Raw genomic sequence first — 12,999 nt, 5'->3', positions numbered from 1 at the left:
CAACGAACCGCGCGCTCGGCTCCAGGGCGCACGCGCAGGCTCCTTCCGTTATTTCCCCCTCCCTCCCGCTTCGGAGGAAGGGGCGGGGCATCCGGAGCTCGCCGGAGACCCCCCGGAAGTCAGCCGCTCGTGGCGCGAGCCTGACGCAAAAGCCGGGCGCTCTGTCGGGGACGGCGAGGCCCCTCTCTATGGTCGCCGGGACGATGCTGTGGCGGCTGCTGTGGAGCCTCGGCCGGGGAGGTGCGTCCCGGTCTCGGGGCGGAGGGAGGGAGGGAGGGCGCGGCGGGGGCCTCTCGCCCCTCTCCTCACCTCTCTCTCTTTCTCTCCCGCGCGCAGTGAGGCTCCCCGGAGGAGGAGGAGGAGGAGGCGGCGGCACCGTCGCCCTCTGTCGCCACCGGCCTGTGGGCCCGGCCCGGCCCTGTGACGGAGACCCCGCGCCCACCGAGGACAGGTGAGACGCCGAGACCCCGCCGCACCTGCAGCCGCGCTCTCCGGGCGGGGGGGGGGGGGCTGTCATTGCCATTTTGTTGTTGTTGAGTCGTTTAGTCGTGTCCGCCTCTTCGTGACCCCCTGGACCAGAGCACGCCAGGCCCTCCTGTCTTCCCCTGCCTCCCGCAGTTTGGTCAAACTCATGCTGGTAGCTTCGAGAACACTGTCCAACCATCTCGTCCTCTGTCGTCCCCTTCTCCTTGTGCCCTCCATCTTTCCCACCATCAGGGTCTTTTCCAGGGAGTCTTCTCTTCTCATGAGGTGGCCAAAGTCTTGGAGCCTCAGCTTCAGGATCTGTCCTTCCAGTGAGCACTCAGGGCTAATTTCCTTAAGAATGGATAGGTTGATCTTCTTGCAGTCCATGGGACTCTCAAGAGTCTCCTCCAGCACCAGAATTCAAAAGCATCCATTCTTCGGCGATCAGCCTTTATGTTCCAGCTCTCACTTCCATACATCACTACTGGGAAAACCATAGCTTTAACTATACGAACCTTTGTTGGCAAGGTGATGTCTCTACTTCTCAAGATGCTGTCTAGGCCTGTCATTGCCCTTCTCCCAAGAAGCAGGCGTCTTTTAATTTCGTGGCTGCTGTCACCATCTGCAGTGATCATGGAGCCCAAGAAAGTAAAATCTCTCACTGCCTCCATTTCTTTCCCTTCTATTTGCCAGGAGGTGATGGGACCAGTGGCCATTACCATTGGTAAAGGTCATTGCCATTACCGCTGTTATTTATTGGGACATGAGCCGCTTCATCCTGCCCGTAAGCAGAGGCAGAAAAAATAAAGCCTCAAGCAGGGCTGACAGGAAGAAGAAAAGGGCGAAGGGCAGCCCAGGGAAACGGTGGCGCCAGGTGAGCCTCCCTGGGTTACCTGCGCAGGTGTAAACGACACACACACACCCCAGGCCTTGAAAAGTTGCTGGATCAGCTTCCTCCGTTACGTTAATTCAACGAGAAGAACTTGCAATTGGATTTCAATTAAACATGCAATTAATTGGTCGCTCTTTTGAATTTTATTGGGTTATCGTCTTTCTTAGCGGGCCATTCAAACCACAGGGGCTACACAAAAGTTTGGGAAGCAGCTAATAAACCTTTGGCTGTTACACAGAGAATTTGGATAGAAAGCAGCATCAGAAACACAGCAGGCATGCCTCTGTGGAAAGAAGTGAAGTGCTGTCCTTTCCTTTTAATCACACTTTGCTCCTGTGTGGGTGGATTTTGAAAAGGCAGTGAAAGTAGAAAAATAACGAGATTTATCCTTGCTTCCAATCTGAAACATGTTTTGGGTTGCATCGCTTGTGGGAATCTAAAACAATCACTGACAGAAACAGAACCAATTTCCTATATAGGTAAAGGTAAAGGGACCCCTGACCATTAGGTCCAGTCGTGACCGACTCTGGGGTTGCGGTGCTTATCTCGCTTTATTGGCTGAGGGAGCCGGCGTACAGCTTCTGGGTCATGTGGCCAGCATGACAAAGCCGCTTCAGGCAAACCAGAGCAGCACACGGAAACGCCGTTTACCTTCCCGCTGGAGTGGTACCTATTCATCTACTTGCACTTTGATGTGCTTTCGAACTGCTAGGTTGGCAGGAGCAGTGACTGAGCAATGGGAGCTCACCCCGTCGCGGGGATTCAAACCGCCGACCTTCGGATCGGCAAGTCCTAGGCTATGTGGTTTAACCCACAGCGCCACCCGCGTCCCTTAATTTCCTATATAGTCAGGTACTATATCAGTGGGGCAAAAGGAGAAATAAAGAACAGCGACAAGTTTCTTGTTTATTTCCCCAACAATATATATATAAAACAATATTAAAACGAAAACCTTTAAAATTGGACTACATAACTGGAAATAATTTATTACTGTACAGTAACCATTCGTGGCTGAAATAAAGTTATAAGACATGAATTTTGTGTTTTATAACTTTAGACTACATTTGGATTGGTAAGAACAATTGTTACAATTCTAAGTGCAAAAGAATTGATGGAAATCCATACTGTGGTATCTTTGTTTGCATATGTCTTGGTTTGCATACATTTGGGATTACAAACACGTCAAACCCAGAAGTGCATGTCCCGGTTCGCAATCTTTTTTTGGATTACAACCCATTTTTTTTTTTTTATTACGAACAAATTTTATTTGGAGGTCCCATTGTTGAAAGCGCTCCTTGAGTTAAAACCTGTTTTGGTTTACAAACAGACCTCCAGAACGGATTATGGTTGTAAACCAAGGTACCACTGTATTTTTGCAAATTTTCTTTTTAAATGGTATCACAGCTTAATAAAAACAAATTGGCTAGAAATTATGGCATAAAATTGTGATTTGCTATAGTGAGGATAATAATAAGAAATGTATAATTTTAGTTTGTTCGTTCGTTGGTTCATTCGTTGAAGGAGACCTAGCTGACCAAGATTGACCCACAGGACAGAAGTTTCTCACCCCTGGCCTAAACTGACACCTCACAGCAAGCCCAGAATCTGGGCAAAACCAGGCCATGAGGCAGAAATGTGGAGCCACAAGCTCGCTCTAGCCCTTGGGACTCTCCCCACACCACCACCCCCCTGGCTAGAATGTGTCCTTGGATTTTGATCATGCTTCTTGGATGGAGGATAGAGAGGGATGTCTGAGTGTATGTAAATACAAGTCTACTGTACAACCTTAAAGTTAACATTGCTCTAATTTTGCACTGGCATTTCCCCCCAGAATGCTACCTTAAAAAGAATTCATTTCTCAGGCTGAAAACAGGTTCTCCATCCCAGCCCTAACCTGGGCTCTTTTCAGCATTAGTTCTGTCCTGCGATATTCATGATGGGTGGCAGCTCAAGCAGTTGTCCAGAAGAAGAGTTCTTGTTTGCCTGAGGCTACATTCTTTAAAGCAGACTTCCAGTGTGCTTAAAGGGAAATATGTGCAATTTATATTCTCAGCATGTGATTGTAATGATCAAAGCCATTTTTTCTCTGGAACAAGACTTTCAAGCTCATGCTCATTTTTCAGAGCTCATTGGCTTTGGTTGCAAAACTGTACAAATAGAGGGCTTTAGAAACTGCAAAGTTTATTCACCCTGGGGTTCTTTCTGTGGGGTGCAAAGCGGGGAAACCTTAGCTATTTCAGAGGCAGGACTTTTCACAGAGCGTTTGCTACCTTCACCTTAGTGTAGCCAAATTTTGACAACTGTAAAGTGATCAGGAAATATTGCTCACTGCAGACACATAGATTATCAATATAGCTTTGGCAAGGATTGTGTTATTTTAATATCTTTGGGAGTCTTATGGAAATAAAGCTTTGAGCTTCTTGTCGCCTCTGCTTTTATGACTTCTGGTCTGCCCAGCTCCACATTACAGGTGTTTCAAATATGAATTTTGGGCATAGTTATAGTTAAGGGTGGGTTGGGGGAGCTAATGTGCCTTGGAAGAGGGCCAAGTCTCTTCTTTCTCTTACTTCAAGCCTCCACCTTGTTGTGTTGTATCAGTTTTAAGCTCAGAGAATTGTGCCTGCAAGCATGATATTCTGCCCCAACAAGACATGGGTCCAATAAGGAAACTCTCAAATAGGAAATGTACCTTTTCCTCAATTTTTTCAATCCAATTTCACATGCCTTTTGTAATAATATTAAACACATACACACAATGCTCTATTGACATTTGGAAAAAATGGCAGAAAAAATACTGTTCGTAGATTCACCACTAATGCCAATGAAGTACTATTCTAAAGCTAATGACCTCTCTATTAAAAATACATTATTTGACAACCAAAGGGTTATTGTTGAAATATTTTTACCAAAATTCATACCCAATCTCAAGAAAGCAATTAACCTTGGCATTAAGGAACCTTACCTGTAAGATGGCTTCACGTTTATCAACTTTTAGATCTATTGCAAGACCCTGTAGTCCACTCTCATGCCACTCATCTGTTCTCCTAATGGAAAGGTATTTGTGGTAGCAATGTTTAAGAGCTTACTGAATTTGTATTATGAGATTTTAAACAAGTTTAAAATCTAATTGGGAGATGAACCTGAGGGAAGCTACCTGGTCAGGAATGGGGGGGGGGAGCCCCTTTAAATCTAACACTGTTCTTACAAGGGAACAGGCATTAGAAATAGCTCATAGATGGTATTTTACACTGGTCAATTTTTCCAGTATCTCTTCGGAGTCCTACCATTTGTGCTGGAGAGAATACGGTCAGCGGGGCACATGTGTGGTGGGACGGTCCAAAACAACAAATGTGGTTTGAGATATAAGTAGACATTTTAAAAATTATTAAAGACCGTATTCAGTTTTCTCCAAATCTTGCTTTACTCTGGATATTTGAAGGAATAAATGAGGACATTCAATCCAAAGAACTGCATACCATCCTGATTTCTTGCAGCAAGACTGTCTAACTCAGTGTTTCCCAACCTTGGGCCTCCAGCTGTTTTTGGACTACAACTCCCATCATCCCTAGCTAGCAAGACAGGGAAGATGGGAATTGTAGTTCAAAAACAGCTGGAGGCCCAAGGTTGGGAAACACTGGTCTAACTCAATGCTGGAAGACACTTTCGATTTCAATATTACAAACTAGTGGAATAAGATTTGGAACTTTGCTCTTCAGGAAAATAATAATAATTTAATAACCATAATTTTATTATTTATACCCTGCCCATCTGGGTGGGTTTTCCCAGCCACTCTAGGTGGCTTCCATCACATATAAGAACAAAAGATGTCAAACATTTCAAAAAAGCCGAGACGGCATTTCAGATTCCTAAAGGGAAAGGTAGAACCAGGCTCCTTCATGACAGTCTGGTGGGGAATTTTTAGACTTTGTTAAAACCCATCAAATACATCCACCTGTTCCTTCGGCAGTTACGGACCTCTGGGTCAAGTAACTTGCTCCATACTCACCTTGGCTGGAAGAAATGCAAACATAATCCTTTGACCCTCAACTTCTTAGTTGTCAGCTTAACCGTACTGATCCTTTATATAATAGTATAGCAATATTATGAACAATTGTTATTGCCCTATGCCTCATGTTTGGTTTTTCTGTTAATCTATATGCAGAACATTAGTTTTTAAACTTAATAAATAAAAAAGAGCTATGCCTGCCAGCTTTCCTTGGAAAACAGTGCCCACTGTCACCACGCAATTCTTTTGTAGCCAGAGGAGCTGATCATGTCATTCCAGTTCTTTTTTCCATCGCTACCTCTACACATAAACTCAGCAAGGAGCTGTGGCCAGTCCTGGCTCTGAGGAGTGTACCTGCATTATATATTTGTTTTCAAGCAGCTCCCCATTAATGCTTTATATTTTTAGGTGTGCATTTATTTTACATTTTAAAGTGATGAGTTGTGAAAGTGGTTTGTGTCAGTGTTTTGCCCTAGAATCTGACCCTATTAGAATATTGCTTTGATGTGGACGCTGGTGCATGTTTTCAGATTAGCACCCCATGCTCCAAGCATAGCCTAAGTCCCACTGCCTCCCTGAATCCCTGAGGCACTTGGGACAGCCATTACTGATACAGATTTAATAACACTGCAATTCATTACATGGTCACAGGTTATTAAACAGAGAAGACTGAGGAATTAGATTTCAAGACTTTAATAATGCTCCAAATGATAGATGTAAACCATAAAATAAGCTGCAATACAATATTCCCTCATCTTACATGGGACTCAGATCCAAGGGTTTCACGCAGCACTATTTTTCTAGAAAAAGAGGTGCTGGAACTCACCATTAATGCCTCCCTTGTTCTCCTGTAATGGCAGTGCTGTCCACCTGAGAGGTGCCGGAACTGAATTCTGGTCAGTTCCGGCTGAAAGAAAACCCTGGTTACATCAAGCCCTTGGGTCCGCCCCATGGCTAGCAAGTAAGGAGGTGGGGAGAGAGCATCCCCAGCACTCCCAGATCTGGCACGCTGAGTGGGCCTTGCTCAGCAAGCAAAGCATAGAGCTTTAAAACTTTTTTCACACTGGGTTGCTAAAATAGCTTTTAAGCTCTCCGCCTTGCTTGGGGAGCAAGGACTGCTTGGTGTGCTGGCATGAGATCCCCCTCAAAAGTCAGATTGTCCCATGAGATCTTGTGAGAGTATTCCAAAGTTGGTGTGCCGAGTGGACCCAGTTCAGAGAGATCTTTTAAGCTACCTGCCTTCCTTTGAACTTCACCTGTGTGGTTTAAACCAGTCTGCCTTCAACAGCGTATTGTTGAGATCGCATGAGTCAAATGCATGCAAAGTGAAGGATTACTGTTCTTGGATTTCTCAGTTAAACAGAACTTCCCCCTTATCCCTTTGGGGTTTCGAGTGGAACATTGCACATGCAGGGACAGTTTTTCCAGGCCTGCACTTGAGTCCATGCCTTCCTTTCTCACCTGCAGGATACTGTCCTAGGTGTGGGTTTACTGTCTGTGGGAGACACTGCTCCCAGCTGTTGGTAGAGCACAGAGTGTTAAAGCAATACATTTTGGCCAAGACACAGTATTCACATATAGCACAGTGTTGAAAAGTAAGTGGTGTGTGTGCACGCACAAGTGCATGCCTCTGTGTGTTTGTGTATATATAGGCAACTCCGATTCACAGGTGTTCAGGGCATGTGCAACTGCACACAGGGGCAGCTGCAGAAACAATACCTTGTAGCATGGTTGCTGCCTTTCTTTGTTTACCTCTGTGGAGTGCTTTCTTCCAGTTGTGGAGGTGGAGTGGGAGTTGCTGTTGAATATTTGTGTCTAGAGTTCCAAGGCAAGGTACAAGTCTGGGTTCTAGTTAAAGGAGTGTTAGCTCTGTGCACTGACAGGCTGCTTTGTGCAGAGTGCCCTTTCTGCCTACGTACCATCACCCTTTTGTGTTGTAAGTGTGCACACCCTGAGGCAAGAAAGCAATAGCTCCAGCATTTGAGTTATCTCCCTCTGTGGGGTTCATAGGCTGTTGGTGGTATGTTGTAACTGGGTGCTGGTTTGCATCATATTTTACTGCATCATGAGGGTGGCTTGAGGCGTAGGGGTGGGCAGAGTTTTTTTGTTTTGTTTTTCTCTCTACCGAGTATTTAAAAATAAATTATTTATTCAAAGTGTATCTCATCATCTACTGCCATGTCGGGGGGGGGGGCAGAAAGGGGTTTCTACCATATCCAGCAGATCATGAGTACAGAATTGCAATCTAAAATTAAAAAGATTTTTCATCATCCTCTAGAAATCTCCATTTTGCTCCAGCTTGAATTACATCCATGCTGGAGAGGCAGAACACAACCAGCATCAGGCTTACACAAGTTCACAGATGAACCATGTCCTCGACTCAAAGGTCACTATACTTTGGACACTTGCCCAGAGATTCCAGTGCTATAGTTCTGCATCCACCTGACACTAAATTTAAGCTAAATATGTTTGGGGTGAATAGTTCATAGGGGGAAAAGAAAATTGTTCAGTTAACTTTTCTAACCCTGCTTACATACAGGAAAAACACAGATGAATATTAATATGAAAACTGAGTGGCAGGTAACCCCATCCGCAAGAAAGGGTGGTGGCTGAGTGTAGATTGTGGAGTAGGTCACACATAGCCTTTTCTCCAAAGCTTTGGTGCAGGCTGAATTAAATGCAAGCTTATTTTCTGGTTTCCATATCCGTTTTCTTTTCTTGTCCTTCTTTCTGAAGCCGGCATGGTAGGCACCAGCAGCACAGAAGTTGTGGATGTGGGAACCTCTTGCATCACTGCACATCCTTCACCCTGGTAAGTAGGCCTGGGATGATTGCATGGTAGAAGAGAATGGTCACTTTGGAGGGGCAGAAGCCAGGGTGTCTTTATAATAGGAACAGTTGTATATAGCCTTTAACAAAGCTGTTCTGATAGTCCCTAACCCTTGCTCTCCTTTGTTAGAGTGCATTGGCTGTTCTTGCTGTGGAGTTGGTGAAGCATGTTCGAAGGCTGAGCTCTGTGCAACCAGGTGGAGGAGATGTTGGGTTTTACCAACTGGAGGGTCATCTTGCTGTTTTGCCCCAAAGTCAGCATTCAGGTAAGCTTGCTAGGGAATGGCACAACTGAGTCTAGAGCATCATGTGCTGGGAAGAATACACTGTGCGCGCACCCACACCCACACTTCAGCTATATGTACTGCACTTGAAACTCCAGCAGTAAAACTGTATCAGAATTGTAAAGACTCCTAGATGTTTGAAGATCTATCTTTGTAAAATAGGGATTGAGACAGCATCCTATGTACTTTTAATATGTTTCCTCTCCTTCAGTCCCTCCCACAGCCCCTTCTGCTTGCTCCAGTGAGAAAGAGGAACAACATTTCTTCGTGGGAGACGACTCCAGCTATGCACCAAAGAGTCCATCTAGCAAAACTTCACAGCCAAAACAATATCAATATGTTTCAGAAACAGGTACAGATCTTGATTTTAGAATGCAAAGACACATCAGAATGCATGGGGTAGTGGCCAGCTGCAAACGAGGACAGGCAAATCAGCAGGTCGTGCAAGCAGCCTGTTCTGAGGCAGAAGCCTGGAGAGAATTTGGCTTGGGACATGGTTGCCTGAGATGTCTATGGTTAAACAGGAGATTCACTTGTGGGCTTTCTAATCAGTAGCTGCTTTATGGAACTTTCCAGTCAAGCACCTTGTGTTTCAAAAGCATTTGATTTATTTGGGTTGCTAAATAATGGAGAAGACAGGTTTGAATGAATATATCACCCTTATTTTCATACTTTTAATGAAAGGAGAAAGTGGGACTTAAAAATGTCTCAAAAAGAGGAAGTTGAAAGTCTTGTTGAAACAAATTGATGAGCAATATAGTCATCAATAAATTATTAGTAACCCAAATAGCTGCAATTTAAGAAGAAAAATTGTTTACATTAATTACTTTCTGGCCATAGGTGAATGGGAATGGGAATGGGGTTCTTGTAATCAACAGGTATTTGGGTCATTACAGAATCTCTAAAATCCAGTAGAGAGAGTGGGTATAGCTGTACAATAGCCTTGTGGCTAATGTGAGAGAAGTCCTGTTTCTATGAAGTTGCCTTACTGATTCAAGCCATTTAGCCCTGTACTGTCTTCTCCAGGTGGCAACTGTTTTCCAAGGTTCCTGCAATAGCAATTCCCAGCCCTCCTCTAAGATCCAGGGGTTGAACCTGGGACTGCTATATGCAAAGCACATGTTCTTACACTAAGGTAATGTGCAGGCACATTAATTAATGTGGAGGCACAACTGCTAATAAGGAACCCCCTTATTAACCACAGGTTTCATCCCAGTCTGGTGAGCTTTTGTGGAGACAGGCAGCAGTATAGGCCTAGGTATAGTGCTGTACCTGACTGGGCTCCCCTGCTTCTGTCCAAATGTGTCGCAGATTCTTGGTCCTTATTCCATTTTCATGATCTGTGCCACAGTTTGCTGCCCATGCTGTGCAAAGAACGGCTCTGGCCAAATTATTTATTTGACTGAGTTCTCAAAGATGAGCAGGGTGACTGTTGAGTCAGAATAGACCCGTTTAAATTCATGGATATGGTTGAGTTACACCTGTTAATTTCAGTGGGTTTACTCTGAGTAAAACTTAGTTGAAGGGACGTAGAAGAGAGCTGTCCGCTGTAAGGCATATCACAAAATATTGCTGATTTAACAGAAGAGTAGGAAAGAAGCTGCAACTTCCAGATCTGTGCAACCAGGAGTATGGCAGGGAAGGCAACTCTGTGTTGAGGCCCAGACTGTCACTGCCTTACCTTTTTTTGCAGGGGACATCCTCTTCCTATCCAGCACAAGTTCTGAACCAGACTCGTCCCTATTACGCTTGCAGGTAATGCCTCTTTTCTTTTTGTAGGACTTGGCATTTAGCATGAATTTAGCTCAGAATTTCTGAAGTATGAGATAATGAGCTGGGGAAGAGTCTTTAATTTTTCAAAAGCGTGAACACTCTGCATAACCTTGATACCACTTGCCGTATTAGTATCATGTGGATTTCATGTGCATTTGGTATCAGGGACATCCGTGATAGCTTTGAGACCAACTAAATTCAGGGTGGAAGCAAAGGCACATATTTTAATGTTTGCTTTGGAACTCCTACTTTGACATGATTGTACAATGAGAGTAAGAAATGGATATGCCTACATAGATTGAGCTATAAGGCACCACAGTCTTGGGCCATGTTCACTAGCACTATCCCAGGTGAAGAATCTTGGAAGAATCTGAAGCGGTATTGTCCATGTTTCCTTCTGTTACCCAGAATTTGAAGGTATACGTTGTCTCTTGAAATCTGCCAAACATTGAGGTTCTAGCAAGACAGCTGACTTAATGCAAACTGTATACATTGGCATAAAAAGTGTTTAAAGCTTTTGGGTTGACTCATCTGACAACAGTTGGTTGATGTCACAAAATGTGCATGTTCCAACTGTTCAGGGGATAAAACTGCTAGCAACAGAATGTTCTCCAGCTTCTGTGAAAGAAGAAGAAAATACCAATTCTGGCTGGGATTAAATTCCTATGCCTTCCCCATTCTGGCACTCTTCAGATGGTTTGGACTTCAGTGTCCATCAGCCCCAGCCAGCATGGCCCATGGTCCAAGATTATGGAAGTTTTAGTCTAAAACCTGTGCCCAGGAACAGTGAGGAGAGGTTCAGAATGGAGCAGAGCCTCAGAAGGAGGCTGAGTAGTTAGTGCAGGCTTCCTCAAACTCAGCCCTCCAGATGTTTTTGAGACTACAGTTCCCATCATCCCTGACCACTGGTCCTGCTAGCTAGGGATCATGGGAGTTGTAGGCCAAAAACATCTGGAGGGCCGAGTTTGAGTTAGTGTGATGAGAAACAGGAACCCAAGGGAAGGATAGGTGAAAGAGACAGAAGCCTTTAAAAAAGCACGACAGAGAAGACCAAGTGGTATCTGATAAGAAGGTGGAAAGGTCACATGGCTGTACAGATAGAAGAAGCTATATGGTAATAGCAGGAAGTAGGTTTGTCCAGGTAAGGAGAATAGCTAACAGAGAGTGGTGGTGTCCCAGCTAAGTGGTATCCAGTAGATGCGGGCTGAAAAACAGAGACTTGGGGAAATGATAGTGTCACAACCCAGATTGGGGATGGAACTGGATAGTGAACTTTAAACAACAGCCTTGCTGTGTCTGCCAGGTTGTTCAGGCCTAAGACACACGGTTTGGGAATTTTCCGACTCGTGCCTATATTTACTAGGATTTCCAGTTTTACTAAAATCATGTTTAAAGATACAAGATGCATTTTAATCATGACTGTAGAAGTTTGGATTGATGAAAGAGGCAAAGAGAGTAAGGCTGGGGCAAGAGCTCACACAGTGCTGTGGCTGTGTACTCTTGAATTCAGGTTGTTGTCATTATTATTATTATTATTATTATTATTATTATTATTATTATTATTATTTCCTGCAACATGTTGCACTCAAAATACAATACAAAGGGAAAATACGGGCAATGACCGATTCACACATGTCTGAATGATGCACAATCATGCACATGTGAATGATGCCAAACCTGGAAGTGACCCCAAAAGTCTCTAAACAATTCACTAAAAGGGCGGAATGGGGGCAGGGCAGGGTGGAATGGGGGCAAGCGCTCACCCGCACTCCACCGGTGCTCACAGGGGCCAGGGACGGGTGGGTAATTTCTGGATCCAAATCTGGAAGCGCACTTTTCATGCCAGAGAGCTGCATTCACATCTTTATAGCCAGGCTTTATAGCTTCTGATACAAAGCATTTTTAATTTTCCATAAGGAAGGACTAACCCATCTTGCCTTTCTGGCAATAGTCCTTCCTGCCTCTTAATCCTGATGATGATTATTTATTTATTTATTTATTTATATCCCACCCTCCCCAGCCAAAGCCGGGCTCAGGGCAGCTAACAACAATAAAATAATACAACATTCTAAAATCATTTCATTATAAAATCAATTCAACTCAAATTGATGGCAACCATTGGGCTAGAGTTCTGTGAAGATTGCCAAAGGAGACAAGATGAAGAGTATCCTGTAATATATTCTTCTGCCATCTGATGGCACCAAATCATTCCAGTACTGAAATTGCTGACACCGTAGATTTGCTATAGATTCACTGAAAAAATAAAACACTTGCTTGGCTTCAGTAAAATTAGCATGTGCTAACTTTCTGAACTTTCTGAAATCTTCTTTTAAAGTGTTGACTTTAATGTCAAGAAGTAAGGGATATACTGAAGAGTTCAGAGGGCAAAAAATCATGGTGTATACTTCACCTAAAAGGCCCTCTAAACATCTGACAGGAAGTGAAATGTACCTCAAATGGCTATGTTGTATCTGATGATAAGAGATTCTCCAAATGTTCATTACTAGTACAGTGGTGCCCCGCAAGACGAACGCCTCGCAAGACGGAAAACCCGCTAGACGAAAGGGTTTTCCGTTTTGGAGGCGCTTCGCAAGACGAATTTCCCTATGGGCTTGCTTCGCAAGACGACAGCCCATAGGGAAATCTCCGGGACAGTGGGGAAGCGCAGCTCGTCTTCCCCGCTGTCCTCGGACCTCCTCCGAAGCCTGGCGGCGGGGCGGGGACACCTCCTCCCGCCGCCGGGCTTCGGA

General features: G+C 44.4%; 1 protein-coding gene across 1 annotated transcript in view; it reads left to right on the top strand.

Moving 5' to 3' along the window:
• The first annotated feature begins 80 nt into the window (after positions 1 to 80).
• Positions 81 to 12,999, top strand: part of DELE1 (DAP3 binding cell death enhancer 1) — a 21,140-nt gene continuing 8,221 nt past the window's right edge. The window contains exons 1-6 of the mRNA XM_081872806.1: positions 81 to 240; positions 337 to 451; positions 8,100 to 8,175; positions 8,323 to 8,458; positions 8,688 to 8,828; positions 10,170 to 10,231. Of these exons, the coding sequence (XP_081728932.1) occupies positions 189 to 240; positions 337 to 451; positions 8,100 to 8,175; positions 8,323 to 8,458; positions 8,688 to 8,828; positions 10,170 to 10,231 (582 nt within the window). The 5' untranslated portion in view covers positions 81 to 188. The remainder of the gene's footprint in view (positions 241 to 336; positions 452 to 8,099; positions 8,176 to 8,322; positions 8,459 to 8,687; positions 8,829 to 10,169; positions 10,232 to 12,999) is intronic.

This window comes from Podarcis erhardii (genome assembly GCF_964252035.2).
Source record: "Podarcis erhardii genome assembly, chromosome: 8".
Lineage (NCBI taxonomy): Eukaryota > Metazoa > Chordata > Lepidosauria > Squamata > Lacertidae > Podarcis > Podarcis erhardii.
The sequence above is the reverse complement of the archived record's forward strand: the minus strand, read 5'-3'. Positions and strand labels throughout refer to the sequence as shown.